Source organism: Numida meleagris, chromosome 4 (assembly GCF_002078875.1).
Source record: "Numida meleagris isolate 19003 breed g44 Domestic line chromosome 4, NumMel1.0, whole genome shotgun sequence".
NCBI lineage: Eukaryota > Metazoa > Chordata > Aves > Galliformes > Numididae > Numida > Numida meleagris.
Window position 1 is genome coordinate 3,500,888 of NC_034412.1, and position 14,474 is coordinate 3,515,361.

Sequence of the window (14,474 nt, forward strand, 5' to 3'; positions counted from 1 at the left end):
TAGCAAGCACACACACAGCATCAATGTCTCAAACAAAACCATCCTGCACAACAAGATTAAGGAGCTCGTCCTGCTTATAGCTTCATGTAATCATGAAATTCACAACATACGTTCCACAGAATTCATTTTTACTTCATACTCTCCTTCACACTTTTGTATTATTTCACTATAATCAGTACCTCAGTCAAGAAACACTTCCACATATAGGTATGCGGCAGAACATCCAGCGCTATTTCAGAGGGCAGCAGGTACAGAAACGTTTTCCTTTTTAGATCATTTAAACAGACAAATGATTTCAAAGACCCATGTGATGCACTCTGGTTAAGGCAGTTGCCCCAGGTGAGCAACAACGCACCAGACTAGTGTGGAAGAAAAGCCTGGCCATATTTCTTCAGTAACGAAGAATTAATCCTGTAGTAATTGTGCTTCTTCAGTCTCGAGCGATCCTCCTGCAACAGGCTTCTGCAGCTTTAGGAATTGCTTCATTTAGGAATTCACTCCATAAAGATCTCGTGCACTTCAAAACAAGATCAAGGCGCACTTCAAAGTGAAATGCACAATATTATCAGAAATTGCCAAACACTACCATGAAATCACATGGACAAGATTTCACTCTGTCCATCAGCAGTTCTTAATCATCTATGCAGCAACGTTTTTCAAATCAGGTATCACACGACTTAAGTCACTGGCAAAAGCTGCCTTAGGGCACACACTGTAAGAACATCACTTCCATCTTCTCTCCTCATCCTTCCCCAGAAGGTACCCGCTATAAAAAACTGTCAATATTTAAATATGTGCAGCAATGGGTGAACTTAAGTGTATTTATCTCCTCCAAACTATGGAATACCAGACGAGTAAAAACCTGTTAACTTATCGTCAACAAAAAGATTCACAAGTTGGATTTCATTTCTATGAAAAGCAAAAAAACCACCTCACTTCTGAGGTTCTTCATTACTTTGTCAAAGACATTTTAATTGAATTACTTGGGTCTAGTATCCGATCTCAGCCAAAAATCTCCCCTGTAAGGAAAACCCTTTATTTTGTACTGGTTTGGACTGCCAACTGGCTTCAGTTTTTCCATTTAATGAATGCTCTGCAGTTCTAAGATGAGTTATGCTTTTCTGTTCACATACAAAAAGACAGCCTAATAGATGTAAACTATTTATTGAATATTTGCCACCAATATTGTTAAATACATCATCTCGCAGTTTTCCGCTTTCAAGTTAAAATGTCCGAAACAGAACACCAAATATTTACAATTCTTATAAGGAATGTTACATAATGACACATTAAGGCGTAAATTCTTTTGGCTTATAATTCTGAAAAGAATGATAATAGCAAAAAGTGATGCAAAATCTTCATCGTGAGATTATGATTAAGCTACAATGTTTTACAAAAATATGGTGTAAGATGGCAATAATCCCATTCAAAATCCTGCATTAGGCCCCTCGAGTGAGAGGCTGATAATTTATACAGTCAAAACTTTAAAATTTACATATAAAGGTATCCTATCCACCATTGAAAAGTACAACTCTCAACATATACAGTTTTCAGGCCACAGTTTTGAAGGTCTGGAGTATCAAGTTGGTTTGATGAATTAGTCGGTTGGCACTAATGAACACATTTATTGCCCTGTTAGGAAAACAAAGATCATGCTTTAGACACTTTTCAAAGGATGTGGTTCAATAACTACAGCATCAAATCTGGATAATATATTAGCATCTAGGGAAACTGGAAGCATCTTGATGTATTAGCATATTAGGATGTACCCAAAGCACACAGCTGGCAAACACACTTACGGGCATAGCTAATTCTAACAAGACCCTTCACTGGGAAAAACTTTAAAACTTTGGTTCTCAATTACATGGTTTTGGGGTTTAAATAACCAAGGAAACAGAGCAAATGATCATTAGATGTCTGTTCTTTTCATAGCTGAACACTCCATCCCTTGATAATTTCAGAGTTAGAAACTTTCTGCTCAAATACTGAACGTGCATGCACACGGAAGCAACATATTATTTCAGCTACCGCTGGTAACAAAGAAGTGCAGGGTCACTGAGCTTTCCAACTCAACAACATCTGTAAGAGTGACTATTTTATTTAGTGCTCTTTCCTCCTCGTGGGAGCAGAGGATCTTACCCAACATGCTGTTCAGACAGATCTAAGTTACTTTTTATTCCACACGCGTTACCTGGGATTTTCTGCAATACTGATAATACCTGAGGCACTGTAAAGCTTGTATCCACAACACAGGGCACAGCATTTGCTTCACACAGGGCTGAACAAAGTTGGTCTCCTCCAGCACATACAGTGTAAGTGCACAACACATACAATTCTTGCCCCATTTATTCAAACAGTTTTTTCTTATTTTCCCCTAGTCATGCCAGTTAGGCAAACAAGACCCTTTTCACTGTGTATAAGCTTAGTACAAAAAGACACTTACTTTCCATCTTTAAAATAGGTTTTCAGAGTGTCACTGAAACTTTTGGAGTATTTTACAAACTCTTTCTTTTGGTGCTCAAGTGCCTAAGGAAAGAAAAACACCAAGAAGTCTCAGCTGAGATGCTGCTGTGTACAGTGAAGTTCTTGCAATTAAAGAGAGAAGAACGTACATGAACATTATGTAGATAAAGGAAAAGGTTTACTGCGGTGATGGGTTCTTCTTTTTGTGCTTTTTTTTTTTTTAAACCAGTCTCTTCCTACAAAACTGCTGAAAATTACCAAACAATCACGTTAAAACACTATGTTCATTGACCAGTCATGCTCTCCTATTCATCCTTTGATTAAAAGAATATGCTTCCTGCTCTACTATTAAAAATACTGTATAAAAGTTACTTCACATACCCTCCGGTTCTGGTATTGGTATTTCTTGAAGACATTATTTACTGTGTCAAGCAGTTCCTTTATTGCACTGGCGATGTCTCTGTTTGAGAAAGAAAAGAATTGTTATATCCATAAGCTATTCAATTCAAACACTGACATTTAATCCTCTTTAATATTAGTACAGAAGGAATTTTGGATAGGATGGAGACAAATCAAATGCTAGAGAAGTGACGTGGTAATTCAAATTAGTCATTAGCAAGTTAAATTCCTTCTACCAACATGGAGATCTCTTTAAAAATGTTCAGCTCTGTTCTCATTTCTAAGTTTGAGAGACTCCCTTCCAATAGGAACAATTTTGCTAGCCCCTCCCACAGCATTTGAACATTCAGTTCTATATGGAAAGTCTGGCCCGTCAAGCTCCATAAGAATACAAAACACTGTACTTACTTGATTGTCTGAAGAAATCTCACTCTGTCATTGATCTCATCTGGAATCTTACTAAGAATCTGTTTAAGTGCTCGTGCCTTTTCATTCAGATCTTGGAATTCTGGTTCTGGCCTTTCAATCATATATTCTAATAAGATGGACAAGTGAAAAACGCCATTAGCTTTTCATCCAAAAGTTCCTAGTGACAGCTAAAAAACACTACTTCACAAAAAGCAGTAGCATTGCCACGATGGATTGAAGGCGTTAACAGAAGCAGCACAACAATAACTTTTCTTACTGAGAACTGGAGCAAGAATAGAGCCCGTTTTTATTTCCAAAGAACGCTGACAACATTACAATAATCAAATGCAGTATTAAAAGCCTACAGTATGTTGCTCTTCTGTCAGTGTAACTGATGCTTTCAATTTGAAACAAACCTCAAAAGGTGAACTACCCACACAAAGAGTTCAAAGCATGCATTTTTTTTCTCTCAGTCAAGAACATTTCTGGGGAGTTGTGGTGGTGGGTTTGGTCTTTTTTGTTTCCTTAATGTCTCCAAAACAGGTATTCAGAGAAACAACTACTCCTACTATTCAGCAGGGTTGAAAAATAATCTACTAAGATAAAGTAAACCTCTTCTGAAAAGAGGCAGAGTAATGCATGTTCCTGTTCAGATTGTAATGAAGAACACACTTAGACAACGTGAGACAAGGTATTACCTTCTACATCATCTGCTGCCATACGCAGGAGAGACTCTGTAAAGTTCACATCCACGCTTTTTTTCTCCAGAATTTTCATGATGATGTCCTGTGTGAGGCCTGGATTTTCTTTTTCAGCCTGCATTGTAAGAGAACGTACTCTTAAAAATTCTTAAAAATGCTCCACAAGTGCAACCATAACATTGCAAGCACAAAAGCAGACTTGAATGCAACTTGCTTTGTACACCAGGGAGTTTGCTAGAACATTTTCAATTCTAATGGCTTTAAACCAGCACACTACACTGAAAACTATTCTTCCAAGATATTTCTCTTGGGTTACATCAGTGGTTTTATATAACTTTTATCAATAAGCCCTTCCCCTCATTACATAATATTTCTTACTCAAATTGACAATAACTTCTTTGTGCTCTTGTACTTCTGCACTGTAACATTAGCAGTATTCACACTATCTGTGTTGCTATCACAAAATTACACCGCACTGAACAAGAAGGAGGGTGTGTGCTTCAAGCTAGGGCTACCATTTCGACCAATCTCAGTTTCCACGTCATTTGTAATCAGCTTAGCTCCTCAGCACTAGCTGTGAAGAACATTTAACCTGGAAGAGTTCTAATTGAGGATTGTGACTGCTCAGGCACACTTTAAGTGGAGAAACAGGAAAGCACTGCTTGGATGCGAAACTAACGCGCTAAGATACATCACATTTACTATTATTTTTGCTAAAAGAACTCCAAAAAACAGCTACTTAAAGTATTATGGAATCATACTTACATTTTCATTCTTTAGGAATATATTAAGTTAAAATAAGCATTCCTTCAATTTCCTGCTAGATGTAAGTAAATGGAAACACCAAATACCAAACTTATCTTTCATCCAGAAAAGAACCCCCTAACTATTCATCTTACAAGCCACTTTCCAAATCTGATACCTTCCTGCTTCTTCTGAACAACTATTCCACATAATCTGGTCCTATTAATGCTTGATTTGGTACCTCTATTTTCTGTTCCACCTTCACTGATTTATTCCACATGCAAGCTTTCATACAATATGGAGAAGGTAAGATTGTTTAAAATTGCTCAGCATACTTAAATCATTCAGATTTCAAACATGAGCACCCATTCCAAACTTACAGACCATGCAATTGTTCATTCATTTTTATTCAAGGCTACTGATCATGAAGGATGCATTCTTCAAACATGGTGATACTAGGAAGTTATTTTAAGCTTCAACATATATTGTTTCCCTTTTAAATGACCATCCTTCAATACAAATGACTTCTCACCTTAATAAAAGCTGCTCTCAGTGTCTGAGCTGCAGACAGATTTACTCTCTCTAGCTGCAATAGAAGTATAGAATTATTAGCAATTTCCATGTTAGCAGAACAAAACAAACGAAGTACTCATGCCTTGCCTTATATGGCACAATGAAAAAGGGTATTGACAGAAGAACTGAGACTGATCTCATCTGAGTAACAGACAATAGGAAGTTTGATCCGAAGAAACAAACAGCACTGGACACGCTTGGCTTTTATTCAGCCCGCAGCAGAATTCTGACAGAAGACTTTTGAGAACATCTTGACCCTCTCTGATACTCACTGGGAGACAAATACTCTGTTAAATTACAGCCGTTAGCAGTACAAATATAAATGCATCAGGCTGTTCACAGGTACGTGCTAAACCATACGCTACTTCTTATCACATAATGCACAAGTTCCTAATGCTACATCACATCTGTGACCATTCGAGCTGAAACAGCTCCGAAAAAAGCCTCCCAAAAATTTATATGCCCATTGACAGGGATGAAAGGAAGAAAAGAACACTGAAATAACCATTTGGAAAGGAACTGCACGGTCAATAAAAGTCTTATTTACTTGGCATTTTTTTTGCTAATACCCTCTGCAAAACCTAATTAAAATAATATCAGGGCCAACGCAACTAATAACCTTTGAGATGCTTGAAACTGCACTGATGGCAAAGAAGAGTGAAATGATGCACAGAAATAAAGTGGTGTTGAGAAGTTCTCTGTCAAGATAAGCAATCTGTTACCACGATCTGATTTTCCAACGTGAAAGGGATTACTGCATTCTAAAGCAAAAGCACACAGCTTACCTCATTGAAGACTGGGTACATAACAGCATAGAGTGGCATGGAAACCATAGAAGTGGTCTCTGCTTCATTCTTCATCTCTTCCATTGTCATCCTCATTCAAAGAGCCACTTCTCAAGAAAAATGCTATAGAAGCAAAAGACTCCTCATTCACTGAAACGTTTCTTCTTTCTCCTCGTTGTGCAAGAATAGTTGAAGAACTGGAGAAATACGTTGTCCTTACGTTGCGAGGAAGAAAAAACAACCACAAACCAACAAATGATTATCAATGCTAATGACTGACAATCGCTGAAATTGAAAAAGAAAGCACAGAACAACATCAGTTCCTCCTGAGAAAGCGGGAATTATTTTAGGAGTTTGTTAAGCAAGTATAGAATGACTGCTTCATGCAATTTAAACTCCTAATTCTAATTTATTAAACAAGCAGGTATTTTATAGGAACATACTGCCAAAAAAACTTCACTGCAAGTTCTTACATAATTCATTTTCCTGGAAGTGATTTTATTCGATGCACAATACAAAAACAGTGAATACCGTATCTTTGTTTTTATATAAGCAAAAGTCTTAAGTCATCTTTCCACTCCGGGTGTGTCCACAGCTACGTTAACTCAATGGAAAATTATTGTTCCAGTAACTGAACCTTGGTTTTGGAAGTTCTCCACCCAGTCCAGCTCACCATGCCCAAGATAGCACGATCATCGCTCAGATGCAGAAATTAAGTGGGAAAAAAAGGAAGATGGTTGCCCCGCGGTTCGTAAGAAATCTTTGAAGCAGACAGTTCTATCTTCTGTTCTACAAGTTAAAATTTTTAGAATATTTTACGTAACATAATTGAGTTTAAAGACCTAACATCCAAATTAGGAATAAAGATTCAAACGTTTTTATTCCTTCAATTTTCTCTGTATTTAATGCTCTACCAGAGGTTTTTTCTCTGCCAAGAACCACCAGACATCTAGTATTTGTATGCCCAAGCACTGCACTTTACCAATATTTTAGCGAGAAGTGAATTGAGGGACATTTTTAAGAAACAATAAGTACTGCAACATTAACCAATATCACTTCTCAATTGGTGGAACAGGTCAAAGCATGCTAAGACACTTCAAGCTGTATTCCCCATTTTGCCCTGCACCGGCTAGAAATCTTGTGCGCACAACTATTTAAACAGGAAAAAAACATTTCATCTTTTTGCCCAGGGCAAGCATGCAGAAGTGAAATTTGTTATTGATTCAAGTCCAGAAGGAACACGGATGGCTACCAATACTGTGCATGCCTCACGTGCACATGTGACTGGGCAGCATGAATACACCCCAACGTGATAAAACTCAGGAACAGGTCACATTACAGAAATAGCCAGCAGATGGGAAAGCGGGTTTAGAAGAAGAAATTAAATGGAAATACAGTAACTAGTGACAGTTCTTCATACAAATTGTCTGACATCGATTACCTGCTGCAAAACAACTTATTTTTCTCTTATTGTTTCAAACCAATGGCATAGATAAGCAGACTCCTGCAGCCACAATGAAGGCTTACTGGATATTTATAAAGGTATATGTACAGCTACGTTGGCATGAATGGTATTACAGACCAAGACTCACTTATTTTTTTGTTTACTACCTACCAGCAGCTATTTTACAGTTATCAAGAACGTGGAAGAACGCAAGTGAATATTATTTCCCCCTAAATGGGAACATCTTTAAACAATTTGTTTCCGAGTTACACAAATTCATGCCAACTCCACACCCACAAAAGGGGGAAGGGGGGGGGGGGAACCCGTCTGAACAAGTTTCCTCCCAAGTGGAAGTACAAGCTGTCCCATTTCTTACACATGCACGTTGCCTGCACCAACAGCTCTGGCATGACATGGGCAGGGTAGAGGGAGAGCTGTTTGCTTGACTGTTTCATTCTGTGTTTCTGGAAGTTCAGTAAGATTAGCACTCAAGCAAGACAGCATTCACAGACTGCCTGCAAGTGTTTATCTAAAGTATTGAGCTATCAACAGAGTAGGCTTTTCAAAACAGGTAATTGACCATCGCTGAACGTTACCCAAAAGATTTTTGATCACAAGAAGAAGGGCGAAAAAAGGACAAAGCAACCATTAGATACAGTTACTGTGTTTTTATGGGTTAGCAGTGTCCAGGAAGAAAATAAAATACTAACTGAAATGATAGATTTTTATGATGATGAAAACCTATTGCACTGTAGGCTACCATGAAAGACTCATTTTCCGAGGAGCTATAAGCCACTGTTACTAATCTACGCTACCATTAAACACCCCATATAAAAACAATTATACACCATCTATTACCTCTTTAGCAGGCACTGACACTCTTCAAACAAAGTAAATCAACCCTGGATTCACACTATCACAAAGGACTCAAGGGACTGAAGACAAGAGGCACTTTTAAATACACACACAAAAAAAAACAGGTAAGAACATCAAATACTTTTGCTGACATTGGAAAAAAATAGGTCTCAAACATGATTCAGACCAAATCCCCATGAAAATGGTCATCAACTCCATTATTTAGGTCAATTATTAGATAGTCCAATGGCCTTCAAAATTCTGTTGTTGGGTGGGGTTTTTTGACACAAAAAAGCTGGAATAAGATCCTAGGAATAGGTGATCCATTAGAACAGCACAACGTCACGTGGCTCAGAAAACCCTGGTAAATTGCTGTTAGATGCAAAAAAAAAAAGTGTTACTCAACTGGCCCATCTGTCAATTGGTCTGAGGGAGGAGACAAGGAGAAATTAGGGAAAAGACAGACTGCTAAATGTCATCTGCATTTAAGACTTTGTTCTTTAAACGGCGATCCTACAGATTCAAATGCAGTCTGCTCACCAGCAAGTGTCATTAGAAGTCATGCCTCACACCCTATCAGATGAAATCAACCATGAGAGAGAAGGAACAAGGTGGATATAGTGAGCATAAAGAGAATTTAAATTTGAAGACAATGCTAAGATGCAAGCTAATACGATCCTCACACAGATCTACTCCCAGAGAATTACTAATATATACTAATTTACTAATACTTTCACTGCCAATATAAATCTTACATGCTGTAAACTTTAATGTTTCAGCACCAGAAGCACCCCAACTATTCAGCAGTCACAGAAGTGGCACATTTTGGATGAATTTTCTATGAATTCTGTTATAAAGCCTCTTCCTCCATATCCACCCAGTGAGGTTTTAAATTATTCAACTGAACTGTCAGGAAAAAGAAAACACACAAACACCCTACATTCAGATAAACTTCCTGTAAAGCAAGAAGGATAAGAAGCAAGAAACTCCACATTTTCCAAAAGGTACAGCTACTGTTATCAGTGCCCAAGACATAAGCTTGCTTTTCTCATCTATGCCATTTTCTGACAGGTGCTGAAATTAAAGCAGCAGAAGTACAGAGCTACCCAGCAAGGAAACAACCAGGAAAGGCAGCAATTTCCCCCAAATCCACCTCTGCTCACTCGTCAGCATGAAAACAAGCTATTTATGTATGAAAGAAAGGCATTTGTTTCATACTATCTTTTGAAAGAGTGTTGAAGAGAAGGAAGAAGTCTCATGCTTGAAACCTGTAAAATCTTGGAAGACAAAGTCAACATGAGGTACTAGTTGGCAGAATTTCACTCTTCAGCTTTGTCATCTACCTATACCACTGGTGTTGTCTCTACTCCATTCTCTAGGCTCCATTTACCACAGACAGAGAACATCTTAAAGCAGCTAAACATTCGTGCTCTTTCTTTTTAAGCAAAGTACTAAGGGGAAGAAGGCCTGAGGCACTGATCTACCAGCATGATTAATTCAATGCTGGCTTTTAGGATAGAACCAAAAGTTACAGCTCTGCTCCTACTCAAAAGAGATTACCCCCACTACCAAGAAGTTCTGCTCCTCCTCTTGTAGTGAGGGTTCAAGAAGACTGGGTCAAGAGAAAATCCGCCAAGATCCCTGAGTTATCAGAAAAACTTACTTAAACTCAGTAAGAAAGAGTGGGATAAGAAAATAACACTGAACTTGAGGTCTGTCTCAAATTCAGAGGCAAAGATCTTGGCCTTCACTTGTAAAACCAATGTGCATGGCAGAAAGGAGGTTAGATGGTGGCTAATTAAAGATGCAAATTTTACAGAAGAATTACAGAATATGCTGTTCTAGCAATGTACCTATCCCATGCATAGCTTGTTACCTTTACATTTCCCTTACTAATGGTTGTTTAAAAGAAAGTGCCAAAAAAAGCAGAAGTTTTCCCTGTCAGGAGAGAAGTTACCTGCACAGTATTTCCAAGTATAGATCATCATCATTCCCGCTTGTATAACTTGGACTGTACAGTAGCAAGCTTAAAGCATTTGTGCCTCAGATAATGAGCTTCTTCTCTTTTTAGAGAAGAGGTGACTTCCAGACAAGATGGTTGAATTCCTTGAAACCGGTATCTAGAGCAGCTGTGATGATAACAACCTGTGTGTTCTAAAACCAGTGAAGAAGACAACAAGAAACTTCAACGGGCAGCCTACTGTGCTGGTTCTGTATTCTAATTCTTACACTCAGCAGCTTCACTGAAGAGATAGCAAAAGGAACATTATCAGAAAATAGCACTGAAGTTTTATAAGCATCTTCAAATAGTCCCTTGGTAGAGCAAACATGCACTTCTCAAGCATCTGCATGCACACGTATCACAGCCACTTACAGGTGAGTTCACTCTGACAAAGCGTAACTGCTTGTGCATTTTATTATTGTGAGGTCAATTTGTATGACTAATTCAAGTTGCACAAACTCACAATAATAAACACAAGATGCCTATTTTTAGAGAGCTACTTCAAAATAATCCAAACCTATTCTGAAATCAGGCTTACAACAAATTCACAGACTGAAGTTCAGAATGGGAATTATTTAGTATGCCCTAATATAAATACTTGGTTTTTGTGTCTGCCTATCACATGAGAAACAGCAGCTGCCTGGACTGGGCCCTAATTTCACTTGCTAGCCCAACGAATAATACTTGGTTTTCATAGAATGGCCTGGGTTGGAAGGAACCTTAAAGCCCACCCAGTCCTATCTCCCTGCTGTGGGCTGACTGCCCCCCACCAACTCAGGCTGCCCAGGGCCCATCCATGGCCTTGGACACCTTCAGGGATAGGGCAGCCACAGCTGTGGGCAGCAGTGCCAGGGCCTCACCGCTCTGAGTCAGAAATCACCCCGTGAACACTAACCGAAATCTCCGTTCTTTTACTCTAAAGCCATTCCTCCTTATCCTACCACTATTGACCCAAATACAAAGTTGAATTTTCTCCTGTTAATAAGTTCTCTTTAAGAGATAGAGGGCCACAAAGAGGTCTCCCCGAGCCTTCTCTTCTGCAATACAACACAGTACAACACAACACATCCCTACTTCTCTTTCAGGCTCTTTTCCTCCTCCGTGGGAATTTGAAAGTAAAACTATTCAGCTGCTATTGCCCTATCAACCACTGACAGATAAGCCACAAACAGAAACAGCTTCAAACACAAAACCACATTCCAACGGGTAAACAAACAGCCCTCAGCAATCAGTTCCTCTGATAACAGGAACACATCCACCTGCCCCAAGGCTTCAGCAGCATACCTACGCCCCCTGCATGGGCAAGCCCCAGGAAGGCCGCACACTCACCGCTCATTAATCACATAATGGCACGCATTTAACAGCACCTGCCCAAAGCTCGCTCCTCGCGGGGAGCACGACCCCAGGCACTTTCTCTCCTCCCCCAGGCGCTAGGGCCGGTGGAAGGCCCCACCTGGAGCGAGCCGGGCCTGGCCCTGACAGCGCTGCTCGGCGGCGCGAGGCCGGGCTAAAAATACACCGCGGGCCTACGCTCCCCAAAACGGCCGCGGGGCTGCAGGCGAAGGCTGGTGCCCTGCCCCACCAGGAGGGCCCCGAGCGGGAAGGACGGGGACAAGGACGAGCCCTTGGCCCAGGTCACCCAGCCGAGGAGCCGCTCTCGCGGTAGGAAGGCCGAGGGCAAGGCCCGCGCCACGCTCACCTGCAGCGGACGCTTCTCCTCCTCCCACCCAGCTCTCATACCTGAAAGAGTTGGGCGCTTCTAACGTAGCGCAGCCCCGAAGGAAGAGCCAGGCCCTGCACAAACACACTGCTGACCCCCCACCCTCTCTCACCGCAGGTGCTGACCCCTCGACAGACGCAGGCCGAGAGAGAAGGCTCAGCTCACCTCGCCGCCCTACCTCAGCTCCCCCCGCCCCGCAAAGCCCACGGAGCTCCGAGGGGGCTTCTCCGCCGCGCCGGAAGCGCCTACGAGGAGGAAGCGTCCGCTGAGTTACCACACATCAGGCGTTGTCCGGAACTAACCGGCGGCCGCGCGGGCCCCTGGGACTTGTAGTCCGCTCCCCGCAACTACAAAGCCCACAATGCAACGCGGCGGCCGAAGGGGCGGGCAGGGGGGAGGAGGAGGAGGAGCGGAGGTCATCCAATCAGAGCGCGGGGCTGGAGGAGTGGGCGGAGCCTCCGTGGGGCGGGGCGGGGCGCGGCGGGCATATCCCGGTGCGGGCGGCGGCGGCAGCACTCCTCCGGTGGAGTGCGGAGGGAGCTGGTGTTGAGCGGCTGAGGTGGCTGTGCCGTGCTGGTGAGTGTGTTCTGCGTGTTGTTGTCGGTACCGGCGGCGCTTTCAGGGCTGTGGGAGGCTGTAGTTGGTTTCTTGTATGGAGCGGAGCTGTGTGAGGCGCCGCGTGCCCCCGAGGTGCGGGCTGTGAGGAGGGGAGCGCTCGCGCCGCGTTGTCCGTTAGCGCCTGAGGGGAGGCGGCGCGCGGTGCTGGGGCGGTGTGGGGCTGCACAGGGAGCGAACGGGGAGGGAGGGAGGGAAGGAGGGAGGATCTGCTGTGCAGCGTCCCGTTTCCCCGACACCTGCTGTCTGTACACCTGCGTGCGTTTTCTGCTGCGCTGCGGGAGCCCGGCGCTCCGTCCCGGCCGCGGTGTGCGCGGCTGCTGCCCCAGCCCCGCGCTGAGGTGCTGCCGTGCGCTTCTCCGTCGCTTGGTTCGGCGCTGCTCTGTGGATGTTCCTTACACGGGTTGTTTGAACCCGGTCGCGTTACTTTCTGTGCGTTCTGTTCTGTGAACTGCCTTATTGGGGAGGCTTGAGGTGATGCTCTTAGTGATCAAAACGAACTCCGGTCGAAGCGCAGCTCAGCTCTGGGCTCGCACTCCGTTCCTAATGCGTTAGCGTGCAACTTTTCCGAATTGTGTTTCATTTTGATGAGGCGTGCGGATCAGGTGAATAAATGGGTACACCGCGGTGCTCCTGAACGCCAGCTGCATCTCCTTGCAGCGTCGAGGTGGTGAAATGGGAAGGCATTGACATCTGCGTGTGGGAACAGATCCCTCCTGTGTGCTACCCAGACACGTTGCCAGTCCCCACCGTCTGCATGTAGGTAGGGAAGGATGCTTGGAAAGGAACGCTGGATTTGTAATGCGTTATTATGCCTGCAGGCTATTTGTTTTGGATTCCTCGGTGGTTTTCTCGCTGTTTCTGATATGATCAGTGCTTCAGCCCGACAGAAAGCATTGCTGGTTAGTTTAGGTGAGAGATGCTGAAATATCATAGATTGGGTTGAGGTATATGCTTGTCTATGATATTTTCACTACTTGGTGGCTTTAGATTAAAGGTACAATGCTGCAGTCCTACTGGTGCTAGTGCTTAAAATAGAACATTATATTGAATAATAGTGTTAATAATACTTTATGATGCTTTTCTAGATTTTCCTTCTTTTTAGTAGTAAGCTCTTGGAGCTGTTTCATACTTCATTATGTTTACAGCCTTTTTATTTTTCAGAATGGTAGCTTGGTTGAGCGAGGTGAGGAATGACCGTCAAGGAGGTGAGAGTAGGGAGGAAAGGCTTTTACTTTGTGATGTGTGTTGTCTACAGAATTGCACAAAGCAACTCTGAGGTAACAAGATATGAAGTCATGTGGCAAGAGTAATCTGGTTTAGATTTTAAAATTTGTTTTGACTCGGTCGCCTCATCAACTATTTTTAGTAAATAGTTTGGCCATGTGTATATGAAAGTATTCATGAAGCTGCTTCTCATCTACTTACGTTTTTCTGAAACTATGCCACATTCTGTGTATCTGTTGGCCTATTGAAATCCCAAGTTACTGTGCTGCTGGCTCAAGTTGATTCTGAAAATGGCCAAGATTAATGCGCCTGTTAAGTGGCTTTGTTCCTGCTGGAGCTGTGGCTGTGGTGTTTGCTTTTGGTGCTTCTTCTTAAGACCTGGGTCTTTTGTTACCTTCTCTCTTCTAGTCGTAGAAGAACACGTGTTCAGACAGTCTAGCAGAGCTCCAGAAGTGTGTCTGAACATGTTGTCATTGTAATCACTCCTGACACTCATTCTGTAGATAGAAATGTCATATGTTTACCTATCCCTTAATTC

At 42.2% G+C, this 14,474-nt stretch overlaps 2 protein-coding genes across 5 annotated transcripts in view; one reads left to right on the forward strand and one right to left on the reverse strand.

The window, feature by feature from the left end:
- Positions 140-12,428, reverse strand: PDCD10 (programmed cell death 10). 4 transcript variants are annotated; one of them, XM_021395555.1, is made up of 8 exons: positions 12,273-12,428; positions 6,074-6,288; positions 5,248-5,301; positions 3,969-4,086; positions 3,271-3,397; positions 2,845-2,923; positions 2,444-2,526; positions 140-1,632 (listed from the first exon to the last, which is right to left on the reverse strand). In XM_021395555.1, the coding sequence occupies exons 2-8, from the start codon at positions 6,167-6,169 to the stop codon at positions 1,551-1,553; spliced, it is 639 nt and encodes a 212-aa protein (XP_021251230.1). In that variant the 5' UTR covers positions 6,170-6,288; positions 12,273-12,428; the 3' UTR covers positions 140-1,550. The 4 variants fall into 4 exon arrangements, with proteins under 4 accessions (XP_021251230.1, XP_021251229.1, XP_021251233.1 ...); XM_021395554.1 differs by having other exon boundaries at positions 12,260-12,416; XM_021395558.1 differs by having other exon boundaries at positions 6,074-6,358; positions 12,273-12,414.
- Positions 12,522-14,474, forward strand: part of SERPINI1 (serpin family I member 1) — a 38,743-nt gene continuing 36,790 nt past the window's right edge. Inside the window, exon 1 of the mRNA XM_021395551.1 lies at positions 12,522-12,670. The gene's annotated coding sequence lies outside the window, so the exon portion shown is untranslated. The remainder of the gene's footprint in view (positions 12,671-14,474) is intronic.